At 47.4% G+C, this 12,222-nt stretch overlaps 1 protein-coding gene across 4 annotated transcripts in view; it reads right to left on the minus strand.

The window, feature by feature from the left end:
* Positions 1–12,222, minus strand: part of LOC118502818 (protein CREBRF homolog) — a 31,444-nt gene that overhangs the window by 5,645 nt on the left and 13,577 nt on the right. Inside the window, exons 1-6 of one of the 4 annotated variants that reach the window (XM_036035468.1) lie at positions 11,036–11,117; positions 9,505–10,082; positions 1,218–3,317; positions 934–1,133; positions 223–493; positions 2–133 (exon numbers count right to left, since the gene is read on the minus strand). In XM_036035468.1, coding sequence (XP_035891361.1) covers positions 2–133; positions 223–493; positions 934–1,133; positions 1,218–3,213 — 2,599 coding nt within the window. In that variant the 5' untranslated portion in view covers positions 3,214–3,317; positions 9,505–10,082; positions 11,036–11,117. Of the gene's footprint in view, position 1; positions 134–222; positions 494–933; positions 1,134–1,217; positions 3,318–9,504; positions 10,083–10,960; positions 11,118–12,222 lie in introns of those variants that run through there. The other 3 variants (XM_036035470.1, XM_036035467.1, XM_036035469.1) reach the window with 3 other exon arrangements.

The raw sequence follows: 12,222 nt of genomic DNA on the forward strand, positions 1-12,222 counted from the left end.
CTGGATGACGTCTGCACCAGAGTGTCCAGCTGCTGTTTGTACTCTTCCGAGTTTTCGGTCGCGCTACCAGCATTCCCGCTGCACTTAGACACTAGGATCTGTTTCAGATGCAATATTCCGTTCATGAGACGTTCTGTGGATGGGAGGAAAACAAACATTACGAAGGTAAGCAAATGGTCCGCGCCAAAAGCACTGTCTAAAACGGTCGATCGCAATACGCACTGTGTTCGGTCTCCAGCCCGTACAGCTTGATCTTGTTCGCTTCGTGCTGAGCCTTCTTCTTCAGCCGGCAGGCCCGCGAGGCCAGCTTGTTCTTCTCCTTGCGCGTCTTTGGCCGTGCATTGAACGGGAGCTCGCTGACCGGCTTCATGTCGTTGATGACGCGGCCCAGCTTGTCCAGCTCCTTGCCGATGTTGTGCAGCTTGCGTGGGTTCGGCGTCAGATCGTTACCGTCACCCTTCCGTGCCTTACCGCTGTGCTGTAAACGAAGATTCTTAAATACATTAACCAAACAACAGGTAGCCGATCCGAGGTGATCGCCGATCCGTTCCGATGTGTGCGCGTAATCGCCGCCACCGAAAATTTCGTGAAGGGATTGGAGTGTAAGAAAGCGTTTTCGTAGTTTGATTTTTTTGTTTGTTTTGTTTTCGTTTGTTTTGAGGAGAAGGAAGAAAAAGAGAAGAAGAAAAAGAATCCAAACAGGTTAGTTCACTTTGGTTTTTGTTTGTTCTTTAGACATTGGCTTTGATTTTAAATCGCAAATTACGGTTTAAACTTTTGTAAAGACAAAATTTTGATTCAAAAAGGCGCAAAGCTTACTTGCAATGCAATCCACACACCTAGAATGCAACGATTGCAGCGGCACGCTCGGGCAACACAGAGAAGCAATTGGGGGAGAGGGGTAGGCTGTGTAATTGCACGCTTTCCACTTACCTTGATGCCACGGACAGAGCAGTGCGGACTGAAGACCGGATCGGTGACCGCGTTCAGTACGTGCGGATCCTCGACCTGTGTCTTGATGACCAGTCGTTGCCCTTTCGGTCCCTTTGCCTGCACATTGTACTGCCAGAAGTAGCGCTTGGCCTTGCTGCTGGCACTCGACGAAACCTTGCCTGTGTCCTCACTGTCTGAATCTGCAAAAACAAAAAAAGTTGTTTGAACAACGATCGGACCGGGAAAACACACACACACACATTCCCCCGAACAAATCCACATACCTTCACCGCTCGAATAATCTTCATAGTGATCGCTATCGTCCGAGTAGCCTTCATCGTGCGAGAAATCGGGCGCTTCCGGGCTAAGGATGCTTCCCGTGCTAAGGGAAGACGTCGATCCGGCCTCCGCCAAACTGCCCGTCGACAGGAGATGTGGGCGTGGTTCACGGCGCTGCCACATCTGCTCGAATGCCGAAATGTGTGTCGGAGCGGACGAGGAAAGCCGGGACATGGACGTACCGGACGTACCGGCCATCGAGCCGACCGAAACGGCCGCACTCGTACCGGCCAGCTGAGCCTGCAACATACGCCGCCCGGAGTAACTTCCACCACCGGGGCTGAGTGCAGCACCGGACAGCAGTCCCGACGAGCTGCTACCGGCCGGGACCGACTGCCCCAGCACCAGACTGCCACCACTGCCCAACCGGTCCGAGGTGTTGCTCATCAGCAGCTGCTGCAGGGTGGAATACTTGGGATTATGCTGCACCTGGCCGACGTTGCCGCTATTCCGGCTAAAATTAAAGCCACGCCGCGAGGCGCGCATCGGCATTTGCTGCTGCTGCTGCTGCTGCTGCATCGCGGTACCATCGAGTCCTGAGTTGCTGCCACCAATGTTCTGATTCTTTGCCGATTCGTTGTTGTTGTTCCCGGGGGATGTGGCCCCCCCAGTCTTGATCAACTTTCCAGCACTGATCGTACTGGAGCCACCATTGTACAGCGTGTTGTTGTTGAACGAGCTTTGCAGCTGCTGCTGGAGTAAATTCTTCGCTCCGGTAGAGCCTCCCGACGACTGCGGTACCATCAGATGGCCACCCTCGGAAATGGACGGGCTGGAACCGTGGCTGCTGGGTGAAAAGGCGAGCGGAGACTGTACGGCACTGCCCGGTTCCTGCTTCGTGTACAGCTCGAACGGCGACGACGAGATGCGTGTCTGCTCATCGTACAGCAAGCTGCTGTTGCTGTTCGTGTTGGTGTAGTTGGCAGCCACCATCGGATCGTTCGTGAGCAGCTGCATTCCACCGCCGGTGGTAGCGGGACCAAAGCCGGACGATACACTGTTACTGCCGACGCTACCGACGGTATTTTCATTCGCCAGTATCGTTAGCCCACCGGACGAAAGACTCTGATTGGACGAACGGCCCAGAATCTGTTGGGGCAGACTGGGCGACAGAATGATGGCACTGTCACCGCTCAGATTCGGCGACTGTTGGCTTAGCGGCTGGCTGAGCAGGGTGATATCATCGTGAAACAAACCATCGATCGTGTTCAAATCATTGCACAGCAGCCCATCGTTGAAATCTTCCAGCGGGTACACCTCGAACTCTTCCATCAGCTGCTGGCCGGCGCCAAGCCCCACCCCACCACCACCCATCACAATCGAAGTCATCTCACCGGTCATCACCATCTGCTGCATGCCGGAATCATCGAGCGGCGTCACGGACGATATCGTCGACGAGGGTGAAATTAAATTGTTCCACGTATCCATCGCCTGCAGGCCGGCCACATTCATCGCCCCAAGGTCGATACCCTCGGTCGTTAGGATCATGTTGTCCCACCCGTTCGGGAACATACCGTCCAGCTGTGTCGGAAGGCTGCCCGGCTGGAACGATCCTACATTGCCTCCGCCGATCCCAATCGTGTTCACGTCGTGCAGCAGCTGGCCCGAATTGCGGAACTGGTCCATCTCATTTGCGAAATCCAGCTCCGACTGCATTACGACGCGCTGATGGCTGGCGTTGCGGGACGGTATCGGCATCGAGGCCGTAGTCAACATCGGATTGCTGCTCAGCGCATCCATCATGAAGGTAGTCTGCTGGAATTGTTGGCTGTTTGTCCCGAGTGCTCCTCCTCCTGCGTTCGTTCCGCTGTCTGCGGAGGTAAGGGTGTGTACCGAGGGTTCTTGCTTCACGATCGAAAGGTTTCCGCCCGCGTCAATACAGTCGATACCGGTGTAGTTAAGGCCGCCTCCACTCTGCAAGCCGCCGAAGCTACTCATCATCCACCACCGCGCGCTCCTTTACGAAACCGACCCAACAACGCTGCGGTTTGTTGGATGTTGCCCGAAGGCGAGGGGTCCTTTACCGGCCGGAGTTGCCTTACTATCTGCAACGGAAGAAAAACAGCAAACAGAAACATATTAGAATACTATTAATGAATTTTAACCATAAACATTACTCGAACAAAAGTATTAAAACATTCGCTAAAACGGTGCACCATTTGCTTCTCTCCGGTCTCACGCGAAATGCCAGACTATGTATTTGCAACAAACAACAAAAATGCAAAACAGGAACACATATCACTTCCACTTTCGATAGCTAAAAATACCAATCGGAAAACGAAAGTTTAACACGCGTCAGCTGACATAACCGAGTGGTGGTGTGCCGGATCGACAAGGTAAGCACAACCAGCGACCACCACCGTCCGAGTCAGCAGCGAAAGGGCACGATATTTCGGTACTTCCGCAAATAGAGTTTTTCTCCGGCATTACACCACCCTGATGCGGAATGTAAGGGTCTCAAACACTACAAATTGATGTTTTTTTTCGGCCAGTCGATGAATAGCAATATCGATTGATTCAAATAATCCTTTGGGAATTTTCTTCCACATTACATCATCATGAAAAGAAACAACTTCGGACAACCCTCACACCGAAGCGTCCCACCCGCCCGACAGCAAGGTGAAATGATCGACCATGAAGCGATCGCCCGAAAGCAACCGCCGCACTCAAACAGGCAAACCATCTTTCTACACCAAATTTTTTTCTAAGAGCATGGAAAATACACATAGCTCGGAAAACGGATGGGTGTGACGACATTTCTTTTTTGCGGTTTGTAGGAAGAAAATTCAAAACAAACGACTTCCCTAAACCGTGTGTCGTGTGTCCCACTTACGGAATGCTAAAAATAAGTTCTTCACGCTCGCCAATCATGTCCCCCGGCCTGTTGGTCAGGAAGATCGCACGGACGCCACCTTGTGGTTGTATTTTGGTTAGTTTTTCAACGATCATTGCTACGTTTTTCTTTTCCTCCCTCTTGATCTCGCTAGATCCGTTGTAAACACATAGCGATTTCTACGTCATCACGCTATTTGCCGTCTGTCTGGCCGTTGGAGCGAGCTCAGGACCTTCCCCTTTTTTAATTGCCATCTCACTGCTGGCGTGTCTCTCGTTTCGCGGCGATTGTTGCAATTTTAATGAACGATGTTTCTCTTCCATTTCTAAACAGAACGCACCCTCGTCTGATGGGTGGTGTGTATGTGTGTGTTGAGTTTCAAAATAACAAATCCTGCGTTGTTGTTGTGATTGCAACCTTGTGCTACTATTTTCCATCACTTTGGTTGTCTACAGAGTTGCTCGGATTGCCACCGACACAAATTCCTGCTTTTTAAAGTTATTTTAATATGCGACACGCTTCCTTAATGTATGCACGCGAAAACTAATTCGATTTCCAATAAGCTGTAAGAGACTAGATACTAGTTTACCAGGGAAGATCGCAAGGCATGATCAAGTAGAGTTGATGAGGCGCTGCTCACTGATCTAGTTGGTGGCAGAGAGCTATTTGCTTCAAATCTCACCTAGACCATCTTCCCTAGTACGCTTAACTGACTATCCAGCTAGCGGTAATTTAAGTCAAGAAAATCAGACTTCGCACGCCCTTGAGCGTTCGAGGTTGTAGAATCGGCGGAGTAGAAGAAGAGTTGATCTTACAGAGAGAGATCATTCAAAGATATTCATAGAGCTATTAAGAGCAGCTGGGGGGTAGATGAGACACTGGCGCCGGTCTTCACACGGCAGGACCAAGGTTCAAATCCCATCCAGACCATTCCCCATTAGTGAGGTCTGTCGATTATCAGTAAGTCTAGTGAGCAAATATTTAGATGCAAGGCATGACCAAAGAGGTCTCTAAGCCAAGAAGAGGAAGAAGAACTACGAATTATAGTTATAGGTGTCTAACTCATAAAAACAGACACATAAAAAGTGAGACTCCTTCAAACAATTCTTCCATTTCTGCATTCAAAATCGTTTCGTTGCGTTTGGCTGGCTTTGTGAACACATGATTCTGCTCCTCCTTCAATCCAACCCCCTGTCTTCTATGCTGCAGTCCGAAGCATCATGGTCGGTTAAGTTCAAGGTTTTCCCTTTCCCACTTCAGCATACTCCACACGCACACACACACCTACCCGAAGGTAGTTGGCGAGGCACGTGTAGCCACGCGTTGCAACAACATCACCGCCGCTCATGTGTATTTGAAGTTGCTTACGATGATGGTAGTGGTGGTGATCATCATGACGTATGTTGCTGGACTTGGGGGGGGGGGAGGAGGAGGACCTTCATTTTCGTTTTCAACTCAACCAACCACTGGAAAGATTTGGCCTTTTTCCAAACTCCCCTCCACCAACCACTCACCCCGATCATCATCATCCGATCGATCAGTGTTGATTGTTTTGATTGCCTCTACGGGTTTCGATCAAGCGTGTGGCTTCCCATTTGCAACCGGAAGCGAGAACTTGTTTTCGGGCAGCATTAGCGTTAGCGGGTGCATGAAAACATAGGAATAAATTGTGTTTTGTTGCAGATAAAACGGAAAACCGAATAAACATGAGTAGTAACATAAAATGTTAAATTAACGACTAACGACAGCTCTTTACAGTAGATCAATAAAATTGATCTTAATCTTTTTTAAATCGAGAATCGAGGATCGAGACTTGGTTCACGTATTTTTCAACATATTAACCAGAGGATGGAGTCAACGTTTAAATCACCATTCAACACCTTGTTTTATGTTTCAATTCAACCTTTGATATCACCCTCGTAATGCTGATTATTTACTTCAATGCCTTTTTTTCGTGCGGTAAAGATAAAAAAAATCCATCACCATCATTGCGAGTCGCTCATTCGCACAACTACGTATGTCTGGCAGAGCAAAATAAATGCTCTGAAGTGGGTCAACCGGGGCAAAACATCGCGTAAGGGGCTTGTTTTCGATTGTGCCGAGATTAGTCGAGTGTAATCGTCGGGTGTCGGGGCAAAAACAATTCGCCCACCGCGATAACACACACACACATGTTTATCACTCTCGATTTTGCTGGCCTTTTCTGTTGTTACTATTTTTAATTTACAAGAAAAAACGTGTCTATAAAGGTGAATAACTACATAAGAAACGAGGAGAAAAATTAAGTCTTTCCTATATCTGATTTTCGCAAGCTTCAGAATGATCTCAAAAATCATTCTCAAGTGCAGAAAACCCCTAAGTACCTGGGTGCGGTAAACGTCATGACAATGCGATACAATTCATCCCCTAACTCTATACAAAAATTCACCCCCGCACTGTAATGAGACTCATTACGAACACGGTGGAAAGAACTCTGTGTTGGTGATCGCTTCTGGCACGTTAATCCCTCTGGCTCGATGACACGCTCGTGATGGCGGCGACGATGAGTGTTGGTTGTTGACATTGTGCGAGATGGTGCAACCAAGTCATCCCCGGCAAACGTGGCGATCCCACGGCAGGGATTATTTTCCTATGGAGCAGTACTTTTCCCTCGCCAGCTGTACTTCACCCTTCGCTCGCTATTATGTGTACACTTCACACAATCTTATCACCATAATCTGTTTCCGATATACAATCGATTGTGCGTAGAGGGGTGGTACGGGGCGTAGAACAAAGCTTCCGCGCCAACATGCCAAAAAACCGGTGGCCTTATCAAACGATTTTTCGAGCAGTTATCGACTTGCGAAAGTGCGATTGAGCTGTATGCAAGGTACACCTGTGTTCTAGAATGCTCCCCCGACAGTAAAGGACGATATTTGGTGGACGATCACACAACACAGCCTGAGAGAGGTTTTCCGATTTCGATACTGCGCGTGTAATCAAAGACAGAGATTTCTTGAAGCTTTCCCGATCGCTCAACCAGTCAGGTGTTTAAAACTGGACGAGGACAACTCGGACCAACGCGACCATGAGCGCTCAAAACGTCGATCATAAAACATTCGGACGCATAATTACACACATACACACACATTTGGAAGGTTGTTCTGGTTCTCTTCACAACAACAAGAACTTGCCATCGTAAGGCTTAAGCAGCCCGACGGTCGCGCATAGCAAAACAAAAAAAAGGCAGCCCGGTGGTATGGGCGCATGATAATTTGGCCATTTATTTTCGGCCTGTTTTTGCCTTTCCTGCTTTATTTCTGGCTTTCGCGGTTTGTGTATTCTATTTTTAGTCACGTTGAAATGTTTATGACAGCCCGCGAACACAAACCCGCTCGCGGATCGACCGCCACATTCCACGGACCACGGCCCCGTCACACCAACGTACGGTGGTCTTAAAACGAAGGGTTCAACAATCTGCTTCTAATCGTTCAACACGATTGAAAAGTTGTTGTGGGGCGGAACAAGAAGAAGAAAAAACGTAAATGTTAACCACTTCTCTACTCACAACCAACCAGCCAACCAATCATCAGCTGTGTTTGAACGTAGCCGAGACCAACAGAGAAAAAGCTCACCACACGACGACGACGACCAGCCACCTCCGCCAGACGCCACATATTGTAATGATGATTTAAATTAGAATTCCCAAAGCCAAGACAACGTGGCAAGATGGTGCAGGGTGGTTAAGCTAGAAGAAGACTCGTCCAATTCTTGTCGCTAAATTAGTGGCTCATCCAATCTGTGCCGGGTCCAAGTTTAACTAGTCAGTACCTCAAACACCTTCTGCTAACGTGGTAAAATCAAATCGACCTTGTCAAAGTTTATTAACACACCGTCGTGTAGCGAAGCGAGGGGGCAGTTTCAAACGTCGACCGCCGGAACCCAACAAATCCTCGCCCATCACACCACACGTCACGAATCGCTGTGTGCTGTGTTGGTGGTGTTGGTGGTGGATCGCACCAACTGTCCGCTGGTATGCGTGTGTTCCCCACCCCACAAGAAGAACGGAGGACCACACCACCCAGGACCAAACATACATATTCACCACTTGAAAATGGTGTGTTGGGCCGCGAATTGTTTACGAAATAAAAATAAAACAACAAAAAATAACCATCGTTAATCTTGGCAAACACACTCTCCGGCTGGGTGGCTGTGGCGCGCCACAAGGGAGCTTATCCTCCCCCTTTCTTACTCCTGCTTCTACCGTGTGTCTCATCCATCCAACTGTAGCAGAAGCAGCTACACAGCATCTGTTCATCTCTCGTTGGAACCAAAACAAAGCAACACTGCGGCTAGGCCGTGTTTAACGCGATCTCTGGTGGAATATTTTCACACGCTTCCTCAGCCCACCAAGCGGCCATTAGCGCGAGGATGGAGGAAGAAAGATGGCAGACGCATAATATACTAATGGCAATTAAGAACCACACACACACACAGTTCCGCGATCGTAGTCCATTTTTTTTTTTTGGGAGGGAGGAAGTATTTCCTCTCTAGTTTGTGTGTGTGTGTGTTCGTAGACTGTAAGAATGGTAATGTATTTGACACTTTTGCCAGATGTTGATGTTGGAAGTAAGGATAGGGTGCCATTTTTTTCGGGGAGAATTCTTTTATAATTAAGCTTAAACTATGTAGCGCTGAGAATTTCTAGAGCAGAGATATCTCCAAACTGCAGCCACCAGAGACCTCCAAACTATGTTTAATTAATAGCATGCTTCTTCAAAAGATCTGAAAAACTGGCCAAACGATTTCAGGCTAATAAGTAGCCAAAACATACAAAATATTGAAGAACTCTTCTTCTGCTTCCTTGCCACTACAACCTCGAGAGATCTCGATTGCAATTTTATACCGGACCACTAAGAACTACTATATATTAATGCTATAATTAATGCTTCCCGATCGCTAGAAATGAATTTAAACTTTAATTATATAAAATAGATTCCAAGGCCGGGTTAGCGACAGCTTTAGTCAAATCAAAGAGTATTAAATAGTTATCCGACTAATCCTTCCAAGAGATCTTATCAATAAACATATATTGAAGTATATTGATATACAAAGACTCAGATATTGTCGACAGAGATTGCTCCAATAATTGACAAAATCTAAACTTCAAAGAATTATTATTTGTCAGATCATACTGTTATTCGTGATGTCCCCTCGTGCCCTAGAATTCTCAAAGAGACATCCGATTTACAGCCATCACCCTCAGCAGCTATGATAACAGTGTAGAGACCCTTATTCTAATGGTTCTAGTTCTATAACAGCAAAGTTAAAGAAGAGATATTCAACGGTCAGCCAGCAGTTTTTTTTTTTTGGTCACAAGCGCCATCTTAACTTACAACCCACACCAAAACGAAACTTACTTCCGGGTGAGGGAGAGGAGTACGTTCTTTAGCTTCCTTTCTAACTTGCTTTACGTCAATCCGCACAATCGCCACACTTCACAAACACTGCTTCTGGTGCAAGGTATCGACGATGTCTCTTAGCTGGAATTTTTTTCCAACCCCTTTTTCGCATGTTCACAGCTCATCAAACTTCCGGAGCTCAGGTCGAACGAGCGAAGCTAATATTCTTTCCGATTCTTTGCCGAGCGCTGTGAGTCGATCACGAGACGGTAGGAAAAAGGTTGTTCGCACAGTTAAATACACTTGGTACACGTTCACTTTTGTTACGATCACGCAAAGAAACACACACAAACACGGCAGCAGCGACCCTCTGGCTAACACCGGCCGTGAAATGGTTGATAAGATAAAAGTGGCCAAAAAAAGACAACCGGCACCCGTTGGTGGTTGCTGCTGAATGAGTATTTGCACACTTGATCACTTTTCAATGCTTTTACGATCAGAATATTACAAAAAAGAAGTTTTATCTCTTCTGCTTATAGTTGCTTTATTTTAGCTATAAAATTAGCTGTGTTTATGTTCACTTTTGCAGAACCGTACTGAGGGTTGAAAAAGAATAAAATGTAAACATGAATAATAAGTAACAATTGCTAAATACTTATGAAAATATTAAGCTATTTAGTGATGACACGAACAAATTCTAACTTTGTAGCCGGTAAGATCACTCGAAAGGCACGGAAAACCTGCCAAAACTCATGCTCGACTTTAACTTGACCGAGCGCGGGCCGGTTGGCTGCCATTTTGGATTTTCGAAAGGCACCACACACTCCAACAGCCACGCACACCGCATGCTACCGAACTTATCGATCACCAAAACCGGGGGCAAAAACTTTGGCAGTATCACTACACTATCACCGGAACACAGCACGGGAACAACCGTGTAAAGTATGATTAAACCGCTCGCCACGCTACGCCGCGGCGGTGCGTTTGTTTGAGTGTGCCGCGATTAAACCTCGCTGCTGAAAAATGATCCACCAATTCACAACAAACTGCTCCCTTTGTGACACAACAACACGTGTGTGTGTGAGAGAGGGGGTTCACTTTCGCACCAATCGGTCGTGGGCCACATTCCTCGGTGTGTTGGTCGGTCTGTGTCTACGTTGACAAATTTGTTGGAAGCTTGTCAGGCAAATTGAAGCTTGCACATCAAGACGCGAAGTGGGCACACGCACGTGTCCGTCCACGTTTTGGATCGATTCCGGCTAACGAGTAATCAACATGCAACGCAACACACCAGGCTAACAACACACACAACTACCACTACTTCCAACCGACCGCAATGTGAAATGTGTTTGATTTTGATTGAATTAATATAAAAAAGATTTCAAACCACACAAGCAATGGGTTTCTTTTGGTGGGGTGTTTATGAACCAATTACAAGTTCACTTCACTACCAAGCACGAGTTTTCTTGCTCACTTCTCTTAGCTCAAGCATCAATCAAAAGCTTGAAAGACCCTGAAATAGAGGTGGGGGTAGGAATCCAGTGCGTACGGAAGAAAACGAGTTGCGACTTTTGTTTATCACCGTCAGTAACGAACTGACTCTCACTGGCGGCGACTTGGCCGACAGACCGAGTGACTGACTGACTGAACTTGGCTGTGGTGGTGGTGGTGGGCTGCTGCTCGACTCGCTCGTGTGCGCGACCGCGAACACAAACACGCATTCACCTGCTGTTCTGAACAGGTTTTTTCTGTGTTGCTTCAAGGGTCGCCAGCGAAGGGAGAGAGAGAGAACCCCGACAGGGAAAAGTATGGCACCGCGTCCGGCACCGTGCGTCTCCATCGATCAACAGTGTCGTCCTCTTCGTCACCCACCCGAACGCTCTCGCGCTCGTCGGTCTCATTCAATGCGAACGGGGTAGGACATTAAAGAACCTTTCGACGAACCGGGATACACACACAAACAAACGCCTCAAGTCCAGCATGATCGTGAGTTGAGATGATCCTCTCTCTCATTTTCTCACGAACCGATCAGGTTCTTGCTTGTTTGTTTTCGACCCATTTTGTGTGTGTGTGTGTGTCGTTTTTGAAGTCACTTCTCATAAAAAAACAACCAGCACCCCTATTTCTCGTCCGTCATTACTTATTCATTCAACATTTAACTTTGCGCACAACACCTATGACCGGCACCGTTTGCAATCGTGTGCGGCGTCTGAGTGTGTGTTTCTGCCACACACATAGACACGCACCGGTCTCGCAGTATGTTGTGTGATACAGCAATGTTAATGAAATGATAATTTTACATTCGTACTGTTCACACACAATCAAACCCGGATTGCTATACCACAAGAGACTACTGATTAGAGAGTAGTATCACTTATTTAGATTGGTGGAGATTCCCACACAACCACCATAATCAACCAACAATGTTTGCTGATGTAGATAACTTGTTTTGTAGTGAAGGCAGCCCCGCGCGCACGCGAAAACACCAATCCTGTAAACAAATCCATTAACTTCGTCATCGGTTTGCCATTTTTTTGCTCTTGTTTGTTGTTGTTGTTGTGCGTGTGTAAGGTTTTTGTCCTTTGTTATTTCTCCCTCTACATTTCAGGAACCCCCCACCGCCAACCTCCGTGTTTTGTTGTCGAAATTGACATTTACGATTGATAGTGCAATCTCTGCATCCTATTTCATCATGGCCCTGTGGCTGTTTCGACAGCTGTGCCCGGTGACATCTTT

This window comes from Anopheles stephensi, chromosome 2, assembly GCF_013141755.1.
Source record: "Anopheles stephensi strain Indian chromosome 2, UCI_ANSTEP_V1.0, whole genome shotgun sequence".
In the NCBI taxonomy this organism is placed as follows: Eukaryota; Metazoa; Arthropoda; class Insecta; order Diptera; family Culicidae; genus Anopheles; species Anopheles stephensi.